The following is a 20,570-nucleotide window of genomic DNA, read 5'->3' as shown; positions in this document are numbered from 1 at the left end:
GTGTTTGACCTTTTGGTTTTGACGAAATAGGAACACACAGGGAGTTCTCCCGACAGAACAGCGGGTCCCGGGGTGAGGAGCCGCTGGGAGCCCGCATCCCCGCCTGCCCCGCCGCATCCCCTCCGAGCCCCAAGCCCACCCCATGACAGCCTCCAGGAGGCTGGGGGGACTTTTCCCCTCCCTTCCTTCCCTTCCCCTCCCTGCTCGGGCCGAGACCCCCCCGGTGCTCGCCGCGACCTCAGGGCCGAGCGCAGACCGCCCGCCGCTCGCAGCCGCCGCTCCCGGGGAACGCGGCCGGGGCCGCCCCCTGCGAGGGCTCCCGGCTCCCCGCACTGCGCATGAGCGGGGGAAGGCGGCGGAAGGGCCCGTGAGGAGCCGGGAGCCGCCGCCGCCGGAGGAAGCGCCGCCGCCGCCGCCCTCAGTGTCCGCCCGAGCCGGGAGGGGAGAGGCCCGCACAGCCCCCACCATGGTGAGCGGCCGCCCGGGGCCCCTCCGGGCCCAGCGCGGCGCCTCGGGGCCGGGCAGGGGCAGCGCGGCCTGGTCGTGGCGCGCTGGGTGTCCGGGAGCGGCCGAATGGCCGGTGTCGGGGGCTCCGCTGCCGGGCACGATGTGCTGGCCCGGGGGCTGCTCGTCCTCGTGCCGGGCACGGCAGGGCCGGCGTGCGGGGCCCGGGCCGGGGCCGCGGGGCGGGCGGCGGGGGCTGCTTCGGGCAGGGGCCTAAGCGGGGGGCGCCGGGATCCCGGCCAGGCTCCGACCCGCGGGGCCCCGGCAGGCCCCGCACGGCGGGAGGGGCTCGCTGGCACCTGGTGCGAGGGTTCAGGAGCCTCTGCGAGACAGCGGCCGTGCTGCGGGCGGCTCTGTGCGGGCTGTGCCTGCAGCAGCACCGAGGGAGTGCAAAGGGCTGCCCGCATCCAGGGGCTGCTCGCAGGTTTTCCGCAGGATTTCAGGTGTCTCAGGGCCCGCTAAGTGCTGTCAGCTCACAGGGAAACTTGGGGGTGTTGATGCTTCTTGAGCTGGGATTCTGTCGGAGAATTTCTGGATAATTGTTCCAGGGTCTTGGTTGTTTTCATAGAAGTGTTGTAAAGGAGGGCCTTGCAGAGGTCATCCTAGTAAAGGTCTTGTAAAGGTTTATCTTGCGTTTTCTCTTTAATGCTCTTCTTATAACTGAGGATTTGCTGTGGACTCCCAAATCGACTGACTTTCTCCCTTGCTTCTTGTAGGGGGAAACTGCAGTGTTTAGAACAGCATTTGCTGGTTTTGTTTGCCTAAACAAAAGAAAAATGTATTCCTTTAATTTAATTAAGGAGGCCCTCGTTGGTTTCTTGCAGTGCCTTATGCACCAGAGGGAACAGTTTATAGTACTTCCAGGCTTTCTCCATATTCAAATATTGTAACAGCTTTAGCTACTACACCTGTACAGTTTAAAGCAGTACTTTTCTGTGGCAGTGTTGCAGTCTTAGGAAGGGTGTAGGAGGGAATTGTAAAATCTACTGTGTATGCTTATTGGTATAAAAATATTTTATACTTGCTGTTAATACTATTCTGACAAGCAGAGTTAAAAACATATTAAAAAAATTACAACGTCACCTTTAATTGATGGAGTTATGTTGGCATAAAAATTTGGTTGGCCAGCATTTAAATTAGTGGTGTGCAGACTTCTAATAAACTTGTCACTGTGTAACTTGTATAATTTTTAATTGAATAGTTTGATGTCGATCTTCATTTGTGTTTTTTTATGAGAGCTTAGGACTGAAGTCTGAATAAAGTTCAGACTGTAAGCTTGTCTTGCTGTAATTCTGCAGGTCTGGGACTGTCTGAAATTCTGCAAACCCAGTAATGTTACACAACTTTTTATGTAGACTTTTTTCCATAAAAATCACCTAGACCTGTCTCACAGTATATCCAGTGTAGGTAGGAAAAACAGATATCCAGTTGATGAAATAGACAGTTAATGTCTTGAATGTACATATATTATTGGCTGGCTATGAGATTAGAAATTTAAATTGAACCATACTGTAGAAAGTGACATTATAACAGAAATAGTGAGGCCCATTATTCAGAGAATATCTTTTTGTGAGGAACGGCAGAGTTCTGTCTGCTTGGTCTTCTTAGAAACACTTAACTGAAGAACCAGCAGACATATTCTGTGCAGCAATTCTGTGCTGGTAGATTGGTATTTATCAGATGGGAGGGAGTGTGTGAATACTCCACTCATGGCAGTGCAAACAGCTGTGTTCCAGGTTGTGCTTGTTGGCTCCAGCACCCAGGTGAAAGGATGACACTGAAGTGGGACTAAGTGACCGGCTGCAGCTTTTAGAAGTAGTAAATACAGGTATGGATGGTTTCCAGTGCCTGGGTGTAGGATTCTGTCCCTTACTTGTGGTATGGCAAAATCCTCTGTTTGGTTAGGGGAAAGGTAGGGAGACTTCAGAGAGATCTGAGGATGCCCATCCAGAAACATGAGATTCCACGTCCCATTTTTGTGCCCATGTACACAACTGCTCTGGCTCGTTTTCCCAGAGGCTGTGGCTTGTCCAGCACAGCAAGTGCCATGGCACAGGCTCCTGCTGCTGGGCCCTGGCTCCCACCTGTCCATGCAGCACTGCCAGATCGAGCACTGCTGGCTCTGCCTTAGTCTCACCAGTGTCCATATGGCCAGAGCTTTGTGCCTTCAGGACAGAGGTTTCCTGCCCTTGAACCATCTTTGTCCTGGATCTGGGAGGGACACCAGCCTGGCAGTGTTCCCTGGGCTGCTGGGAGCACTCAGCCTTGCTTACCCTCTCTTCATCTGAGCTGAGCAGCACCTGCAGAAGTGCTGTCCTTCACCTTCCCTGGTAGTGTTAGTGCTTCATCCCATCCCAAGGACAGTGGTGTGCCCATGAATCAAGGCAGAGCAGTGAGCTGGTCCATTGTACTCTGAGCCATCTTCACTGCCTGTACAATTCTGAATGATTTAATGAATTTAGAACTGTGTGTGGTAATCGAGGCAAGTGTGTGATTATATACATCTTTATCCAGAGCCATGTGCTAGCCTTGTCTCTATTTATATTATCTGTTATATTGTCCAGTTTGTGTTCTCTGAAAAATACTTCTGTGCTGATAAATACATAATTTCTTACTGCAAACCTCAGCTGACAGGAAGTTGTAAAATTTCATATTACAAGAATTTCATGTCTGACGCTGTCTCCTGTAATGTTAGTGTACTTCATGACATTGTTATGTGGTGTTTAACTCGACGAGCTATTTTGCAAGGCCAGCTGTTTATACGTGTAAGCAGTGGTGCATATGCATGTCTGAAGCAGTTTGTTGATATTAAATAGTTGAGGTTTGGTTGTCCCATGGTAAAACTTCAGATTCTTGGCATTGCGCTTCAGACGGAGCAGTCAGAGTGCTGACAAGATGGTGCATGATTCTGTTTCCTCTCCTAGCTCACCAGAGATCCCTTTGAACTGATACTTTAAATCACTTTTTACTAGAGCCATGAAAAAACTATTCAAGAATATGAACTGCTCTGAGAACAAGGTGTGAAATTTATTATGTAGCTCTTGATATTTTACTCATGTTTTATGGTGCCAATGCAAATATACAGTATGAATAGAGCTTGTGCCCCAGACCAGAGTTAAGAATGCTAAACAACTGGCTGCTTTATGTTGTCCTTTTTTGTTTGGAAAAGTCCTGATTTTTGTGTTTCCTTCACCTCTCAGATTGGCATGAATTACCATTATGTCTACAGAAATATTCTTGGTAGCTGTAAATTGACCTTCTGCCTGCATGTGAATACTGAAATTATTTTACCCATTAAAAGAACATTATAGAGGGTGGAAAGCAATTTTAATTTTATGTTGTGATTTTTTGCCTTGGATTTTATGTCTCAACACAATTTTTAAGTCTTTTTGTTCTGTTCCACTGCAGCCAAGCAGATTTCACATCAGTTTGAAACAGAAGCTTACAGATGTCCTGACTGTCTTACTTCGTGTGCCCTCTCTTAGGGAAACTGCTGTGGAAAATAAAATGTAGTTAAAGGACAAGTTTGTTTACAATATTCAGAAACTGTGGCTATTTGCTTTCATTGTTTTTGTCTTTACCTTAGATTTTTTTTGTAGTATACCTGTGTGCCATCACTGTTGGTGGGTTAAGATGCAGTTCTGTCTGTCTGTAGATTTCTGTTGTAGTTAACATTTTTCTTACAAAACAAAGAAAAATACTCATGATTCTGCCTTTTGAGCTTTAGCCATGTGTTTGTTGGCTACAAGCAGTAATGCAGACGTTTTTAGGTGCCTGTGGTTCCTGTCATGGGTACAGTCCAAGGCGGGGAGGTTCAGGAGCAGCACTCTCTGGCCAGCGGTGTCACATCGGGGGACAGGAGTGCAGTCGGCTGAGGGGCTGCAGCCCGAGCTGTGGCACTGAGCTGGGTCCTTGGGAGGAGCAGGGACCTTCCACAGCCACAGCTCCTGCTGGACTCTGAGTGCCTCCGTGTAAAGGCCGAGACTTCGTGGAGGTTGATACTATTTTAGAAAAGGCTTTTACCTGTCACATGCATGAGAACTTAACAGGCTTTTCTGTGAGTCCTGCTTGAAACAAAAGCGCAGATGTCACATCGTTCAGATTCCTTTGCTTAGCAGTGAAACTCCCAGGGTTTGGGAGGTCTGTATCTGGCTGGGAAAGGTGCAGAGCAGTCGCTCGCTGAGGAGTGACTGTGTGAATGCCTTCCCCGGGGGCCGCAAGGGAGTTTGGGCAGCAGAACCCACCGAGCCCTGCTTGTCTCACTGGGGCCTCAGGGGACCTTGGAGCCAAGTCCAAGAACAGGCTCCAGTCCGGGCAGTGTGGGACAAAGGTTGGTGCTGTTTCCCATGAACCTTATCCAGGAGAGTGGAGCCCTCATTCAGCTATTAACTGCCTGCAAAATATTGATGACCAGCGTGCAGAACTTATCTTTGAATCTGGGGTGACTAAAAACAGTGCAGAAGATAAGGAAAAATAATGCTGTAGTCAGAGTTGGTAGAGAAGTTCTAGCATTTTTTGTACCTGAGACTAGGAGAAAAAAATACGTGGGGAAATAAAAGTCCAAGTATTTTATTTTTTATTTGTAATTTTTCACTGAATTTTCTGATCAAGGAAAGGATATTGAATTAGAATATTCAAATTTGGTACTTCATTGTAAGAGGCAAATGTTCATTTTAAAATCAAAATTATAGAACCAGATGTTAATTAGAATAAGTGTAGTTTTATGAATCTACACAATGTAGCTTTTCATTTGGAGAAGTTATTCTGTATTTTAAGAGTAAGGTTATCTGCCTTTTGACATCCTTATTATGAAAGGTAGCTTGGATACCACACAAACTTGATCAAAGACTTGCAGAACAGAATTTTTCCATTGCCTTTTGATGCAAGAAATAAGAGTACAAATTTGTTTCATTTGCTTTCAATTGGTGTTCATTTGTATATATAGGCAAGACACATATCTGTTAAATAAAATTGTATCTTCCTTTTTAACCTGTGTTAAAGCTGAGATGTTTTACGTGGATTGTGTTGCATTACAGTGAGCACAATTTCAGTGTCAGGTATTTGTTGCCTGATGACTGTAGGATTAAAGGTTATGTGCTGCTCTGTATTGCACTTGAAACAATAATAGAGTATTAGTGCTCAGTGTCTAGAAATAGCCCTCAAAAGTGCAGAAGGTTTGGAACCTGTTCCTGCTTGAAGTGTGGGTTTTTAATGTGCTGGAAGAGGAGCTATAATAGGATAATAAAAACTCAGCAGTAATTCCATCTCTTGCTGTCCTATAGTAGGCCTGCAGAGAGGGCCCAGTCACTTAGGATGTGGAGTGTCCTGTCCATATTGGCAAGGTTCTGCAGAAGCATTCATCAAATATAGAGAAAGGGTTTTGGCACTTCATTAAAAATAAGCTCATGTTTGACCAGGAAAAATACGAATATTAAAGAAAAAGGTTATGGCTGAACAGTGTGATTTATTGCATCTTTTACCTTACTGAATGTTGTAATTAGCTGCCTGATTCTCTGCAATTTCAGTCTTCTTTTAAAAAGGTTTTATGTTGTTGCTATCACTTAGGGAGCCCCAAGCATGGGAAAATCTCTTGTACATAAGTAGAATTTAAATTTTATCTTAAAAGGCATTTAAGCTGCAAGCTTTTGTTCTAACAAATTGCACTCTTCTTTTATGTGACAAGATGCAGAACATGCCACCTTCTGTGGTCCTGGGCATCCATGGTGAAGCCTACTTAAACCTGTTCCTTGACTTTTTGTGGGATGTCACTGCTTTTAGAGCTCAGCCTTGCAGGATCAGGGAAGAACAAAGCCTCCTGGGGTTTTGGAGAGTACTCACTATTAAATGGGCTATGCATACTTATGTGTACACGTTTTGAAAAAAACAAAATACTGAAGATTAAAGGCACCAGCTTTGTAAAGAAAAAGAAGAAAAAAGGAAAAGCTAAAATAATTAAGTATGGCTGCCCTATAGTGCAGCTGAGTCTGTGGTGATGCAGCAGTCTGGCTGTGTGGAACTGATTAGAGGAAGCTGGTAATTGATAGAGAAATTTAAATTTGGGATTGTTTCATCTTCATTTGGGATTTCTTTCAGTGGTTTGTTTTCAATAATCTGAGTTTACAATACATTTTAAAAAGCTGCAACTAAAAATCTATTTAGTCATTTCTGGAAGTTGTTCCACGTGGCCTTGTCAGTGTAAGAGATTTTTGTGGAAGTGTGAGCTCAGTAGTGCAAGGTGCTGAATGTCTGCTCTGGAGCCAGGCATTGACACATGGGGTCAATGTCACAGGAGCTGAGCTCAGGGAATTGTTCTGTTCAGTGTATTATATGGGTATCAGTTTATTCCAAATGTGATGTTCTTGTATTTTTTTTCCATGCTGTAACTCTGAAACTGGTGACTTAACTATTCTTACAAATAAGTGTTCACACTCATCATCAAGCCACAGAAAACTAATCCTGACTTTTAGGACAGATGAATTTGTGCTCTGAAGCATTAGTTATTTTTTCTTATGATGATGTGATTGAACACTAATTAACACTTTGGAATTAAGAGCTTGAGCACATACTGCTCCTAAATCATTCTCTGGCTGAATTTTATCATGTCATGGGACTTTTTTTGGCCTTTTTTCTCCTTATTCGCTGAGAAGGAGCTGTTGAAATTACAGATGCAATAATGAACAGAATATACAAGTTTTGGTTAGAATACAAAGTAAACTAAAAATGAAATACTTGTGCCATGTAAGGAATCCAATCCTGATTTAAAATTTTGTCAGAACTTTTCTGTACCAAGCTGTAACCTTGGGAGTGTTTGCTTTGACTGTATTGAGTGAGCTGTGGAACTGAGTTTGGGTGTAGTGCAGGAGCTGTGATTGCTTTCTCCTGATGAGCAGTTAGTTTTGTGTAACTCATACCCTTGAAATCCTGAGTGTGCTTCTCCTCATCAGAAATATCCTTGGGAATCCCTCTGTGCTGATAAGCAGCAAATCTGTGTTTAGTTCTGGGCTGGAGCAGGGCGGGATGGCTGGCTCTGGGCAGGAGGCCTGGAATTCCCGAGCTCTCACCTTGGCTCCTCACTCCCCCGCCTGCCTCAGGCACCGCTGCCTCTTTTTTCCTGAGCTTCAGTTCTGCACCTGTGAAATGGAGACAATGCCTCCTCGCTGGAATGTTTTGCCAGTTATGTAGGTGGAGCTGAGAACCTTCAAAGTGAAAAATCTCTTTAAAGGAAAAGAAGTCTTTAAGGTGTTCCAGTGTGTAGCTCCCTGAAATGGATGTCCCAGCCTGGTCCCTCGCTGCCATCAAGAGGCCCCTCAGGAGATCCCGTTCCAGGTGTGGCTCTGGTCCTGCAGTAGCTGGGACCAAAGGGACCCCAGCCTGCTGCTCAGAGGGGCTGAACAGCTCAGTGGCCTGCTCTGCCCCACCTCTGGAGGAACTTGATCACATATTCTCATATCCTCATTGCTTGGGATAAAGATACCGATTTAAAAAGCATTAAGAGACTGGTTTTTATTTACTGGTGGGATTTTTTTGTCCAGTAGACATTTCTAGTTACAGTATTGTCTGTTTTCACTAGAACAAGTTGAAATCATCACAGAAGGATAAAGTGCGTCAGTTTATGGTCTTCACACAATCTAGTGAAAAGACAGCAGTGAGTTGTCTGTCTCAAAATGACTGGAAGTTAGATGTTGCAACAGACAACTTTTTCCAAAACCCTGAACTTTATATACGAGAGAGTGTTAAAGGATCACTGGACAGAAAGAAGTTAGAACAACTATATAACAGATACAAAGGTGAGTACCCTGAATTTTAAAGCTTATTTCATACTTGTATAATTCTTATTTACGATGTATTGGTGATGTTGTGCTCTTGTGCTGGGAAATCTTAACTGACTCTTTCAGCTTTTTTTTCAGTGCTAATAATACAAATTAGAAGGGAAATATAGGTAGATTTCTGCTTCACAAGGATTACATGCAGTTACTTTATGTGCTCTGAATGTACCTACGTTTGTAGGATATTAGGATCTGAGCTAGAACTGTGTGTGCAGTGAGTAATTGTGATGGTTAATGAGGATTTTAGGTAAGTCTCCTGAGGAAGGCACATCACACAGCACTTGATCCTGACAAAGGACAAGGTGTTGCATACTAGGGATGGGTTCTACCTTAGTTTTTACTGAGCTTGTTATTATCAGGTAGTTACAAAGAGAGTGTAAAAGAAAACAGAGTCTCTGTATCTGTTTTATAGCCAGTGTTCAACTGATATCCTGTCACATAAAGTGGATTCAGTAGAGCAGAACAAATCCTGTGTTATAGCACTTAATCTAAAAATGAGTGCTCTGTTTTCTCTCAGTTTTCCTATGTTTTATATGTATAATCCAAATACCATTTTTGTGAAGTCTGTCTTGGCTTGTGTTAGTAGATCTTTGTTAGCACAGTTGAAATGTGAGCATCTCACTTCCAGACCAGATGTTGATTCCTTTGTGGAAAGAGGAGTGGACCTGGCTGACTTGGAATCACTAATGGAGCAGCATAACTTCCCCCTGGAGGTTTCTGTGTCCAACCTCTGCATGCTGGAAACCTCCTGTGGGCCAGGAAATGCCTAAATCTGCTCTTGGGGGAGCTGTGGATGGGCAGATTTGGATGTTGGTACAACTTGGAAATGATCACTGCAGAATGGCTTCTGTGGGAACACAGCTCATGAGTCTGACCAAAGAGGCCAAAAATGGAGTGTGCTGGGGGGAGAGAATGAATGAATGAGTCAGAAGATCCTGCACATTATTAGGCAGAAGATAAATGTTTGTGGTGCTTTTGTCTCTCAATTAAAATAACATGATCTTCATTGTATAGGAGGCTTTATTGCAGTAACTGCCTCAATTGTTAAAGCTTAACCATTGGGAGCACTCATTTAATTTTGTTTTTAAAATATTCTCTTATAAGGGCAGATCCCAAAAATGGGATCTTGAAAATGTTTCCTCGTCCTAAATATACTTGTTGAACAAATTAGCTTTTTCAAATATCTGTTTTTCTTGATCCTTATTTTTCTGTGCCCAAGATCCTCAAGATGAAAACAAGATTGGCATAGATGGAATTCAGCAGTTCTGTGATGACCTAGCCCTCGACCCAGCCAGCATCACCGTGCTCATCATCGCGTGGAAATTCCGGGCTGCCACACAGTGTGAATTCTCAAAGCTGGAGTTCATGGATGGAATGACTGAGCTGGGGTAAGTGCTCACTGAGTGTTGGATGGTCACAGTGTGATCCAGGGTCCTACTTTGGGGAATTCTCAGTCTTGGTGTCCTTTCTGAGATGTTTCAGAGCCCAGCATGGCTTGTCTGCCTCTGGAAAACGCAGCCCGGCCTTGGTTGTGTGAGGGTTGTGTGTGGCTGGCACAGAGCTGCTCTGGCAGGTAGAGCAGGGATGTTGGGCACACCTGAGGTTTCTCTGCCTTGTGACAGTGCAGGAGTCTTTATCACATCTTCCTAACAATTTTGTGGATTCTGGAATCTGGTATGTCAGTTATATGTGCGAATGCAACATGAAGAAATAACAAATGAAATTCTTGTAGAGGTGCAGACTCATCAAAGGCTTCCTGAATTCTGTTTTGATAACCATATTGTATTCTACAAATAGTTTATAGATTTTTGTTTAACTCATGTTTTTATGGCAAAATGAATAATAAATAAATATACAGACAAATGTGCTTTTTAAAATGCAGATGTGACAGCATAGAAAAACTGAAGGCCCAGATTCCTAAAATGGAACAAGAATTAAAAGAGCCAGGAAGATTTAAGGATTTCTATCAATTTACTTTCAACTTTGCAAAGAACCCAGGACAGAAAGGTTTAGGTATGTATTCTAATTCATAAGCGTGTTTTCATAAATATTGGAAATGGCTAATTAAAGCTGTAAATGAATGTATTATTGTGATCCAATGAATCTGAAAGATAATCACCCTTGGGTTAAAATACATCTCTGTGTTTTGAAAGATGGATGTCAATTTAAGGTATTCAAATTGATTATTAATAAAGGCTACAGAATTTTATGGGAGAAGGTTTATTCGTTCACTCAGAGTGAGTGCAGTTCTCAGTGAGCACAATGGATTATGTTCTTATATTAAAGACATAATTGCACCACTTAGAATTTGCAGCACTGAACAGATTAATTGAATTTTTACTTTTAGGATAAATGGAAGCTGTAAAACCATTTTCTGTGTAAGTACATTTGTACAGTCCCTTGTAACACCAGAAATTCTTGCAGATGTCTTAGCAGGATAGAATTGGAATGGTGCAAATGGATTCCTGTGTTCTGGGCCTGATGCCTGCTGGTGTCTACCTACAGAGTTTTTTTTCCCCCTACCTCACTGAAGGCTTTTTCTGTCATTATTTCAGAGTTCACACATGGAGTATGGCTTTAGTGGATGTAACAGGTGGAGTGGAAAAATAACTTATTAAAAATAATTTCAGAATATCACAGTTTGGATGGAATTAAAGCAACAAACTGTAGCTCTGTCTATTTGAAATGACAAAAATGAGGGAATAAAAATTTCTTTCAAGCAGTGATGTTCAGCAGCCAGGATGTACATTCATTTCTCTACAGTGAGATTTGGCTATTAGCCATAACTAACTTTCCGTGATCCTGTAACATCTTAAGTTAATTTTTCTGGTTTTGAGAAATAATAAAATATGAAAAGGCTGGTAGGTTCTTCCTTGGCAACTTGTGAATTTGTTCTTCTCAGTAATGAAAATGCTCTAAACTGACTGCCACTGGACAGCTTTGCATTCCCAGGCTGTGTAAAGATGAGTTTTCTGCTGTAGTTTTACTGGCTTTTATGTACTGACCAACTTTTGACTTAAAATGACTATTGAAAAATAAGTAAATAAGCAAAAGTTCTATGTCCTTCTTTGACATCTGGCTGTTATCTTGTTTGTTGTTTTCAGTGGATTGTGAATTTCATTGTATCCAAATGAGCTAGAAGTGCTGCTAAACCATCTGAAAATACTTGTGCATGCTTGTAGTCATTTCTGAATCATGCAAATAAATGAATAGGCTGATTTGTATTTCTTGTAGAAAATCATGATAATTTTTTTAGGCTGCTACAACAAGGAAAATGTGGACAGCAGCTGAATTGTGGGAATAATTTCCCAGGAAAACTCATTCACTTGCTTTATTTCTCATTCATCATAAAGCTTTTCCTGCATGTTAAGCTCTAGCAGTGGCAGACAGGTATAGTTTTCTGAGATCCATATGGCATATACATAGTGTAAGATAGGTTTTTAAATTGTTTTTGTTTTAAAATCTGGGTCTGGAAGTCTAAGCCTAAAGTCTGGATGCTTACCAGCCATTTTGGTGCTCATAAATACACAGTTCTAGGCATGAATTTACAACAGGGCAGAATAATTCTGGAAACCCTGGAGCAAAACAATACTGGGAGAAGTACAGAGCTGCAAAGTAAGTGCTGCTAGTTAGGCAATTAATTTTGGTGTGTCTAAATAACTGCTTGTAGGAACTTGCCAAATTGATTTTAATGTATATTGGCCTCTAATCTTGCAAACATTGTGCAGTAGTTCAGGCACAGTTCTGGAAATATATTTCCTCTGCATAATTCCTTACTACTGGGTAAGTAGGAGGGTGTCTGAAAAGTTCTTGTGCTATTTGCATCTCATTGGAGAATACCCTGTAGCTGCTGTTCATCTCAAACTTTGTTGCTTCTCCTGCATCTCTCTGGATAAAATTCAAAATTGAGGAATTTTGAGACTCTTATATTTGATCCAGGAGGATTTCACTGAGCATTTTCACACTTATAGAAATCTAAAATTATATCTTTACCTTCCAGTTTGCTATTTAATATAATTTATTTTTAAAAATGTAGTTTGTCCTAAGGTATTATGTCATCATGCTTTACATGTTTGGCCTCATGCAGCAAGTTTGAGGTTGCAGCACCCTGAGATTTGGCTTGTAACAGCCTTTGCTTACCTACAAGAATTACCTCAAAATTGTATGAAAATTTCAGAATGCACAGTTTGTTTATAGTGATTGTTTACAAACCAGTGCAAAATGCAGTGATTTGATCACCTTGCCTTTTTGTATGCACACCATTAATGCAGCACAAGTAAATAAAACTTAGTTTTTAATCTTTTTCCTTGAGGAACTGATCAGCTTCCTCTGAAGTTTGTATCTATTAATTTTAGAAAGACAGTAGTTTTAGTTGAAAGCTAAAATGCATTTTTTTTTGTACCTGAATCTGCTGTTAAAGAGAGACTTTGAGCTTCTACAGTCTTGAATGAGTTGCCATTTTCAGATACAGCTTTATTTACTGAGGAGTAGTGACTTCTGTGTAATTTCTCTCTGCTTCTTGCACTTTGTCTGAAATCAAACCTCTTTGCAGCTTTACAGCAGAAAATCCTTCACAAATTTTATTCTGTACTTTGGTCAGGAGATATTATAATGTGACTCTGCTGTTTGAGGACTTTTAATATCAGATGCTAAACAATTCTGCAACTCCTCATCAGCTCCTATTTTCCCTCCAGCAATGCAGATTTCATACTTTGTTTTGTTTGTGTTGGTTTCACCTCCAAGATCCACCTCCCTGGGTTCTTTTAAATATTTGGGCATCCTGGAGGAAGGAAGGGAGTGGAGCTCTTGGTTTATTGGTGTAGAATTTTTTTTCTTTTCCTAGGTGTGCAGTTGATCCTGTGCCTTCTCCCCCTGCTTCCACAAGGGGATTGTTTATAGAAGAAATTTGCTAGTCTGCCATAAGAGCTTTTTTTAAAAAGAGGCCACTTAGCTGGGCAGCCTTTGGGGGTCACTGTGTGACATCCTGGGGCTGAGGATACTGAATTTGGTAATTCACAGTGAGGGGGGTTTGGTGCTGCAGCAATCCCCAGGTAATTCCTGGGCACAGCTGTGGGTTCCAAATCCCTTGATGTGCTCCCAGGCTCCTGCCTGCCCCTCCTGGCCCCCAGCAGCTCTGACAGGCAGGGGGGCTGCTCTCAAATCTGCCAGGCCAGGCTTCACTCATTCCTAACAAGCGGGAATTCAACAGGAGGCTTGGAAAGAAGAACAAAAAAAAGCCAACCCACCACCCAACAAACAAACAAACAAACAAACACCCAACAAACAACAGGAAAAAATCCCAAACCAAATAGCCAAAAACTACCCCAAAGCACCAACAAAAAAACCCCAAACAAAAGCAAATACTCAACCAAAACAACACCACCAACAAATAAATCAACTGTCTTCTGTCTGCTCAAGGACACTACCCAAAGAGTCTCTTTCAAAAGGGAATCTTGGTTACAGAAATGAGCATTTGACAAAAGTTTCATTACAAAGGCAGCACTTATAATAGGGTTGCCTTATGAATGAAATAATTAAAAAATGAAAATTAAATCATTAAAAGTTGGTTTTATCTAAATTGTATTTTGTACATTAAAAAAAAAGAAAGTCTCAGTACAAAATACTACAAATTTTCTTTTCAAGCCAGTAGCATCTTTAACTGAAAATATTTTGCTGACTTTTAACTAAAGTATTGTTAGATAGCAAAAGGCATATGCCATGTCCTGGGGGGTTTTGGATATGTTAGATATTAATATGGGCAATCTTCAGTTCTGTAAAATATAAAATATGTGTGTAACACTTTATTTATGGTTGCCTTTTGGTAAAGGATCCATGAGTATATTTGCATGAGTTTAATCTTTTCACATTTATGGATACATGGTTCATGCTGGTGTTAGATACTTGTGGAGATTATATATTTGATATGTACACCTCTAAAAGTCATTATTTTATTATTACAGATTTAGAAATGGCCATTGCCTACTGGAATTTAGTACTTAATGGAAGATTTAAATTTCTAGACTTGTGGAACAAATTTTTGTTGGTAAGTTTATACCTTTACCTAATCTGGACTGCAGTATTTTGAGAACTTGGAAGATAAACATGTGTAAGTTATTGAGTAGATGAAATAGACTGTCTTGACCTAAATCCCAGATATTCACAGTGTCTACAACAGAAATATGTTTTGGGGATGTGGATGTGTTTGAGACAGTAAAAATGAATGTCTAATAGGGTTTTAATTTATTTTTTTAAATATAAATTTCCACCTCTCCAAACAGGAGCATCATAAAAGATCAATTCCTAAGGATACCTGGAACCTTCTTCTAGACTTTAGTACGATGATAGCAGATGACATGTCTAACTATGATGAGGAAGGTAAACATTGCCATTTTCTCTCATTAACTTCTAACTGTGTTTTATGTTACATTTATTACTGTGCATCTGCTTTGGCACAACCTCAAAAGCAGCTCCATTAGAGTATTTCTGGTGATCTGGAGTCCAGTTAGGGCTGCTTTAATGCATGTTGTAATCATATCTGTTATTAATGTTTTTAAAAGAAATGCTGGCGCTTTCACGGAATCCATTTTCTTTCTTTGTTCTAAGCTCAGCCACAAATTCTTTCTTACTGAGACAACCTCAAATTCTTTTTTATTGAAACAAACCCTGCTATATGTCCATTTCAAACCTACAGATTCTGTGTTGGTGCAGTTCTTGGCATCTTCATCCAAGTGACTGATCCGTGGTTTGTGCAGCTCTGTGTAGGGTCCTCTGGTTACTGCATTTTGTATCTGAGGATGTTTTTAACTCTGGTTGCTTCAGTTTATGTGAGCCTTGGACATGTTTTGACATAGAAGTGAAGCCGGCAGCACACAGGGGCTGCTGAACAGAACTCACTTCCTACCAAATGTGTTTCTTGTAAACTTCTGTATGGATCTTTCCTCTTCAGCCCATGTGCAGCCAAGAACAGCTGATTGCCCTCAGCCCTTGGCAGCACATCAGTTCAGTGAGGCGGGAATCTCAACTTGGGATGCCTCCAGAGCAGAGGGCAGCAAACTGCTCCAACTTTATTTAGTAATTATGGACCGTCCTCATTCCCTTGTCAGTGTTGAGTTAGGATTTTGGTCAGTTTTTTGTTTTTGTCTGGAAGATAACCCTTGAAAGTGATGTGTATTAACTGGCTTTAAAGGAAGCAGAAATATTTAATCAGCTCTTAAATTTCAAGCAGGAAAATAAAATTACATTTTTTTTGCTTCAAACTCTGCCTAGTTTAATACTGGAAAGCAAGTATCTTGTCTGGATATGAAGCTTGTGAAAGAATGCCTTGTTGAACCAATTCTTACATCCTGATGTTTTCCTCTTTTAGGGGCATGGCCAGTTCTTATTGATGACTTTGTGGAATTTGCACGCCCTCAAATTGCTGGGACAAAAAGTACGACAGTGTAGCACTAAAGGACCCTTCTAGAGTGTACATAGTCTGTACAATACCTGAAATGGAAAATTGCACAGTCAATTTCTGCTGGCTGGACTGAACTGAAGATCAATCCTCACAATATGGCTGAGGGTTGAGACAAACCTTTAAGGATACATCTTGGACCATATCATATTTCATTCTTCTACTGGTGGTTTGGGCTTTTCTTCTAGTCTGGACCACTCTTGCCCGTTAAAATTCCAACACTGTGGATTTCATCATGGATTTATTTTTTGTTGGTGGATCACCCTAGTTTCATCTCCCATAAATCCTAGAAGCTTTATTATTATTTTGAGGTTTCTGATTTCACATAAAGCACAACGCTGGTCATCATCAGACAACTGTTGTATGGCATCTGAATTATACAGATCAACATCAAAACAATTTTTAAAAGAACCCTTAAATACACACTTGGGGCTAGTTGCAAAGACTGTACTGATAGCACTTCCTGCAAGAGTGATATATTTAAGTGTACTGGGTCCGAGTTTTTTCTTTTCTGGAAAAGTGCTGGTGTCGTCTGAGTTTGAGTCTCCGGTCACAGCAGTGGCAGGAGTGACCCAGGAGCCCCAGGGCTGTTGATTGGAGGTCTCTGGTGCCTGGCTGAGGTTGGCTGGTGGCTCAGCTGCTCTGGGGACAGCTTGGGGACGACACAACTCGAGCACTTCCCCCGTGGGCCACGGCAGAGCCCGCACTGGGCCGAGCTGTGTCCCCACAGAAGCCAGCGTTCTCTAGGTTACTCTCTAAGAAATCAGATTTCATTACAGTTTGGAAATGCTTATCTGTCTGTCAAAGAAAGGTTTTTCATTTCTGTGGAAATCAAACACTTGAATATACTGAATTTGTGTCTTAACTGTTTGCTACACAATACAGTATTTTAAATTGAGACGTGACTTTTATGGCTGAGGTGTGACAAAGCAAATGGCCCTGTTGTACAAGAAGCTGGTGAGGTTGATGTGAACTGGGTTTTGAAACCATTATCCTGGTAAGTTAAATCTTCTTAACACAGAGGTACTGCCATTATGGATGACACCCTTTTTTAAATTATTTTGCAGAGTTTTCCTTAAATTGACGTATCACTGTGGTTGCCAAATACAGAAATTCAGTGTAAAGCTTTCCCAAACAAGCACGGATCAGATACAAACTACTACACTGGCTTTGTTTAAATTATTTTGTTGATCATCACTACTTCTGTCTTGCTGCATTTGACTAAATGGCTTCATTTGGATCAAAGCAGGTTTTATCAGATGCAATTCTTTAATAATACAAGAGCTCTTGAGCTGCTTTTATGGTCTTTTACTCCTCACTGAGTTACTTGGGAAGAGATGTGATAAATCCCGCTCTGGAAAACAAGCTGGAAAGAACGAGCTCCAGGACAGGAGACAGACCATACTTACAAGTGAGAAGAGGGGGTTGAAGTCCATGCTCTAAATAGTGCCCTGATAAGGCAAGAATTATTCTTGAGATGAGTCATTGGTACTTGCACTAGACTGCAGCACGATTTTATGCAGATGCTAAAAGTATTTTAAAGAAAAATTGACTATTAAACAGCTAAAATTTTTATTTGTACTCTGCAGTTGACCTTAAGGCTGGCTCCCCTTACAGCAGTGCCCTTTTGGCAAATCCAGTTGTGCATTTATTCCAAAAATACAGTTCCTCAAAAACATTGCAGACTTTATCCAGCTACTGGAATTGGCTATGCCAAAAACTGTGTGTTTTGCTGCTTTCAGTATTTCCTTTCTCAGTTTTGTGTAAATAAAAATGGGGGACTTGAAATTATAGGGTGGGTGGGGTGGAAAAAAAAAAAAGCTCGACAAGGTTATCTCTGCGTGCTGTTTTCTGTCTTGAGGGTTTTGGTACTGTTTCAGATTGATTAGTTCAGGTATGCTGTGCTTGGAGAGGAGAACTGACTTGCTTTTCTTCCCAATGCAGACTTGCTCCTCAAAAAAGTCTGGGCTTGGGCAATGGCAAAATGCCGTGGTGTTTTAGAGACTCTTCCTTTTGAATGCAAGATCTTTCCAACAAAATAGTGTTGTCATCAGTTTGGTACTACATGCTTATAATTACTGTGTAATTATAAAGAAATACATAAAAACTTTGACTAATTATGTTGCAGAAAAGGGTTATTTGTGCTATCATGGCATCTTAAAAGTTTTTCAAAATGACTGAAGTTGAAAAAAACATTGATTTAACAGGGTGTTGTTCTAAGGACAAAATGCCTGGTTACAGGGAATATTTTGTACTGAAACGTGCTCGGATGTGGCCATGTGGTTTTTTTCCTTTATATATGTGTGGGGTTGTTTTTTGTTTTTTTGTTTTTTTGTTTTTTTTAAGAATGCAGCCAGTTGCTTACTTGGATTGCTTTAATTCGTAAGTGCTTATGTCTTCAATTTGATGATCTCCCCGCAAATGGATTGATTTAATTTTGCCAAATGTCAAGAAAAAAAAAAAAAAGGCAAACATCAAGTTTGTAAACTGTTTTTATACATTAAAATATGTACAAAATTAGAAGTGCCCTGATATAAAACACTTAATCTTGAGATTATATTTAGTAAAAACCCATCATTTACATATCTCTGTAAGTTCAAAATGTAACTTCTTACAATCCCTCTCATTACCAACAGAGGCAATAAAGCTCCAGTGAAATTGCCATGACTGAGGTTTGTACTGCATTGTTTCAGTGTTTTATTTGTAAAGTTTATTTCTGGAATGTGCTTTTAGGGAGTGGGGGGGGGGGGGGAAGCATGGAGTACATGTGTTCTGGATAAAGTACAGTTCAGGGCAAGACTTTCTTCTGGGTGGGGAAAAAAAATCTAAAAGCTGCTCCTCCACCTTGCCTGTTGCTCGTTCCCAATGTTTACAAGTCCCACCTGGAGCAGATTCTCCCAGCTTGTGGAGGGAGACACCACACACTGCAGTGGCTCAGCTCTGCCTCAAGAACAGCAGTACAGCCACTCCTTATTGATCACCTGTTAATAGGTAACTTATGACTTGCCTCAGAACTGTTTTACAGTGAAATCCCTACTGAGACATCCTTATTTAAGAAAGATATAACTTTTTTTAAGAATGCGTTTAATAAACTTTTGTCATTCACACTTTTATTTAAATAATGTTGCCGGAAGTCTCTGTAGATTTTATTTGAGGATGGTAAATTGTCTGGGTTGGGTTTTAAACAAATACCAGTGATGCCCTGCAGGCCTCTGAGCTCTCCAGCAGTTGCCCACACTATTAAATACTTGTTGTAATTATAATTTCATCTATCAAAACTAGGCCTTAGATTTGTAAATATGCAGCTGGTTTAGTACCAATGTTTACTAAAGCAGAAGTATCTGCAGAAAATAAACACCACGAGTTTTGCTCCTGAATAGGCACCTGTACCTCAGGCCCAAGTCTGACCATTTAAACTGGCAGAAAACTCAACACCCAGCTTCTGGAATTGTCAGCAAAAGCTGCCTAAATGCAATTCAAATGTTTTGCATGAAACTGTAGCCGTGTCTTTTCTAAACTCAACTCTGTGTTTGTAGAATATAAAATTTCAAGTCTTTTTTAGTGTTCAGAGGACAACTGGCATGAGTCTGAGGGATAAATCAAATTATGGCAAGGAACCTGGGAGGGTGAGATGAGGGGGCTGTAAGAATTGTGTGGGCAGAGGCCCAGGTTTGTTATCGTCTTTTTCTTGCTGGTGCCTTCTCTCCAGCCCTGTTCCTGGGCCAAGGTGCAGCCGGCCTGGTTTTGCTCTGCCATCTTTACCAGTTACATAATTAAAACAATGACTCAACTAGAAGTGAAAATTCTATTTAATAAATATAATTTTCATAAACCATTTTCAAAACAACTACTGACCAAGCTGTACAAGGAGCAAGCACACAGCCTCGCTGTCAAAGGAGCAAAAATAACATGAGGCAGCCACAGTGTCAGAGGTCCAAAATTCTTTGTATTACTTATTGCTCATTTCCAGTAGGCAACACCCCTAATCTGCCTAAAATTAAGGATCAACAGCTTTTAAAAGGTACTTGCAGAGATGAAACCATTTGTTTTTTCCTTCAAAGAAGCAAGCTCAATCCCTCTTCAGTGAAAAAACAGGAGTCTAGATGATGATTTGTTATTTTTGTATGCATAAAACCTGAAATCTGTCATGAGGACTGCAACTAGGAACTGTAAAAATATATTCTTTGAGATACAAATTAAGATCCTCCTGGAGCAAGGTGCGCCTCATTTTTAACCCTTTTCAACTGCATGCCCCACAGATCGTCTTTTATCCTGTTGTCAAAACGTTAAAAGGGTGAGAACCTGCTGCAGTTTGAAGTAATTTCCTTGAAAACTGCTGAGGAGAGATGAATAAAGCCCCAGGCCTCGGCGGTGCTGCCGGGGTCTCTTGCAGCGTCGCTCTGCGCGTTCGTGTCCCGGAGCTGTTCCCCCCGCGGGGACACGGAGCGGCTCAGCCGGAGCCGGAGCCGGGCGGCGACAGCAGCAGCACCGAGGTCCCCGGAGGAGCAGCAGCACAGGCGGCTCGGAGGGCTCTGAGCCAGTCCTGACGCCTTGGGAGCAGCACTGAGCTGAAGGGAGAGAGAAACCCATAGGAAGCAGAAGCCTGGCACATCCCCGGCACAACATCCCTGGCACAACATCCCTGGCACAACATCCCTGGCACACCCCTGGCACATCCCTGGCACATCCCCTGGCAAAGCCCTGGCACATCCCTGGCACAACATCCCCGGCACACCCCTTGCACATCCCTGGCACAGCCCTGGCACATCCCTGGCACAGCCCCGGCA

General features: G+C 41.8%; 2 protein-coding genes across 4 annotated transcripts in view; one reads left to right on the top strand and one right to left on the bottom strand.

The window, feature by feature from the left end:
- The first annotated feature begins 357 nt into the window (after positions 1-357).
- On the top strand, positions 358-18,450 carry DCUN1D1 (defective in cullin neddylation 1 domain containing 1). The gene is made up of 7 exons (XM_058031331.1): positions 358-469; positions 8,075-8,291; positions 9,550-9,718; positions 10,213-10,343; positions 14,291-14,373; positions 14,609-14,705; positions 15,694-18,450. The coding sequence occupies exons 1-7, from the start codon at positions 467-469 to the stop codon at positions 15,771-15,773; spliced, it is 780 nt and encodes a 259-aa protein (XP_057887314.1). The 5' UTR covers positions 358-466; the 3' UTR covers positions 15,774-18,450.
- A 1,124-nt stretch (positions 18,451-19,574) lies between these two features.
- The window catches only part of ATP11B (ATPase phospholipid transporting 11B (putative)), a 66,020-nt gene continuing 65,024 nt past the window's right edge, over positions 19,575-20,570 (bottom strand). For all 3 annotated transcript variants that reach the window (XM_058031321.1, XM_058031328.1, XM_058031323.1), the window contains one exon: positions 19,575-20,351. The gene's annotated coding sequence lies outside the window, so the exon portion shown is untranslated. The remainder of the gene's footprint in view (positions 20,352-20,570) is intronic.

This window comes from Melospiza georgiana, chromosome 10 (assembly GCF_028018845.1).
Source record: "Melospiza georgiana isolate bMelGeo1 chromosome 10, bMelGeo1.pri, whole genome shotgun sequence".
Classification (NCBI taxonomy): Eukaryota; Metazoa; Chordata; class Aves; order Passeriformes; family Passerellidae; genus Melospiza; species Melospiza georgiana.
Note: the sequence above shows the minus strand (reverse complement) of the source record. Positions and strands in the feature narration are given on the sequence as shown.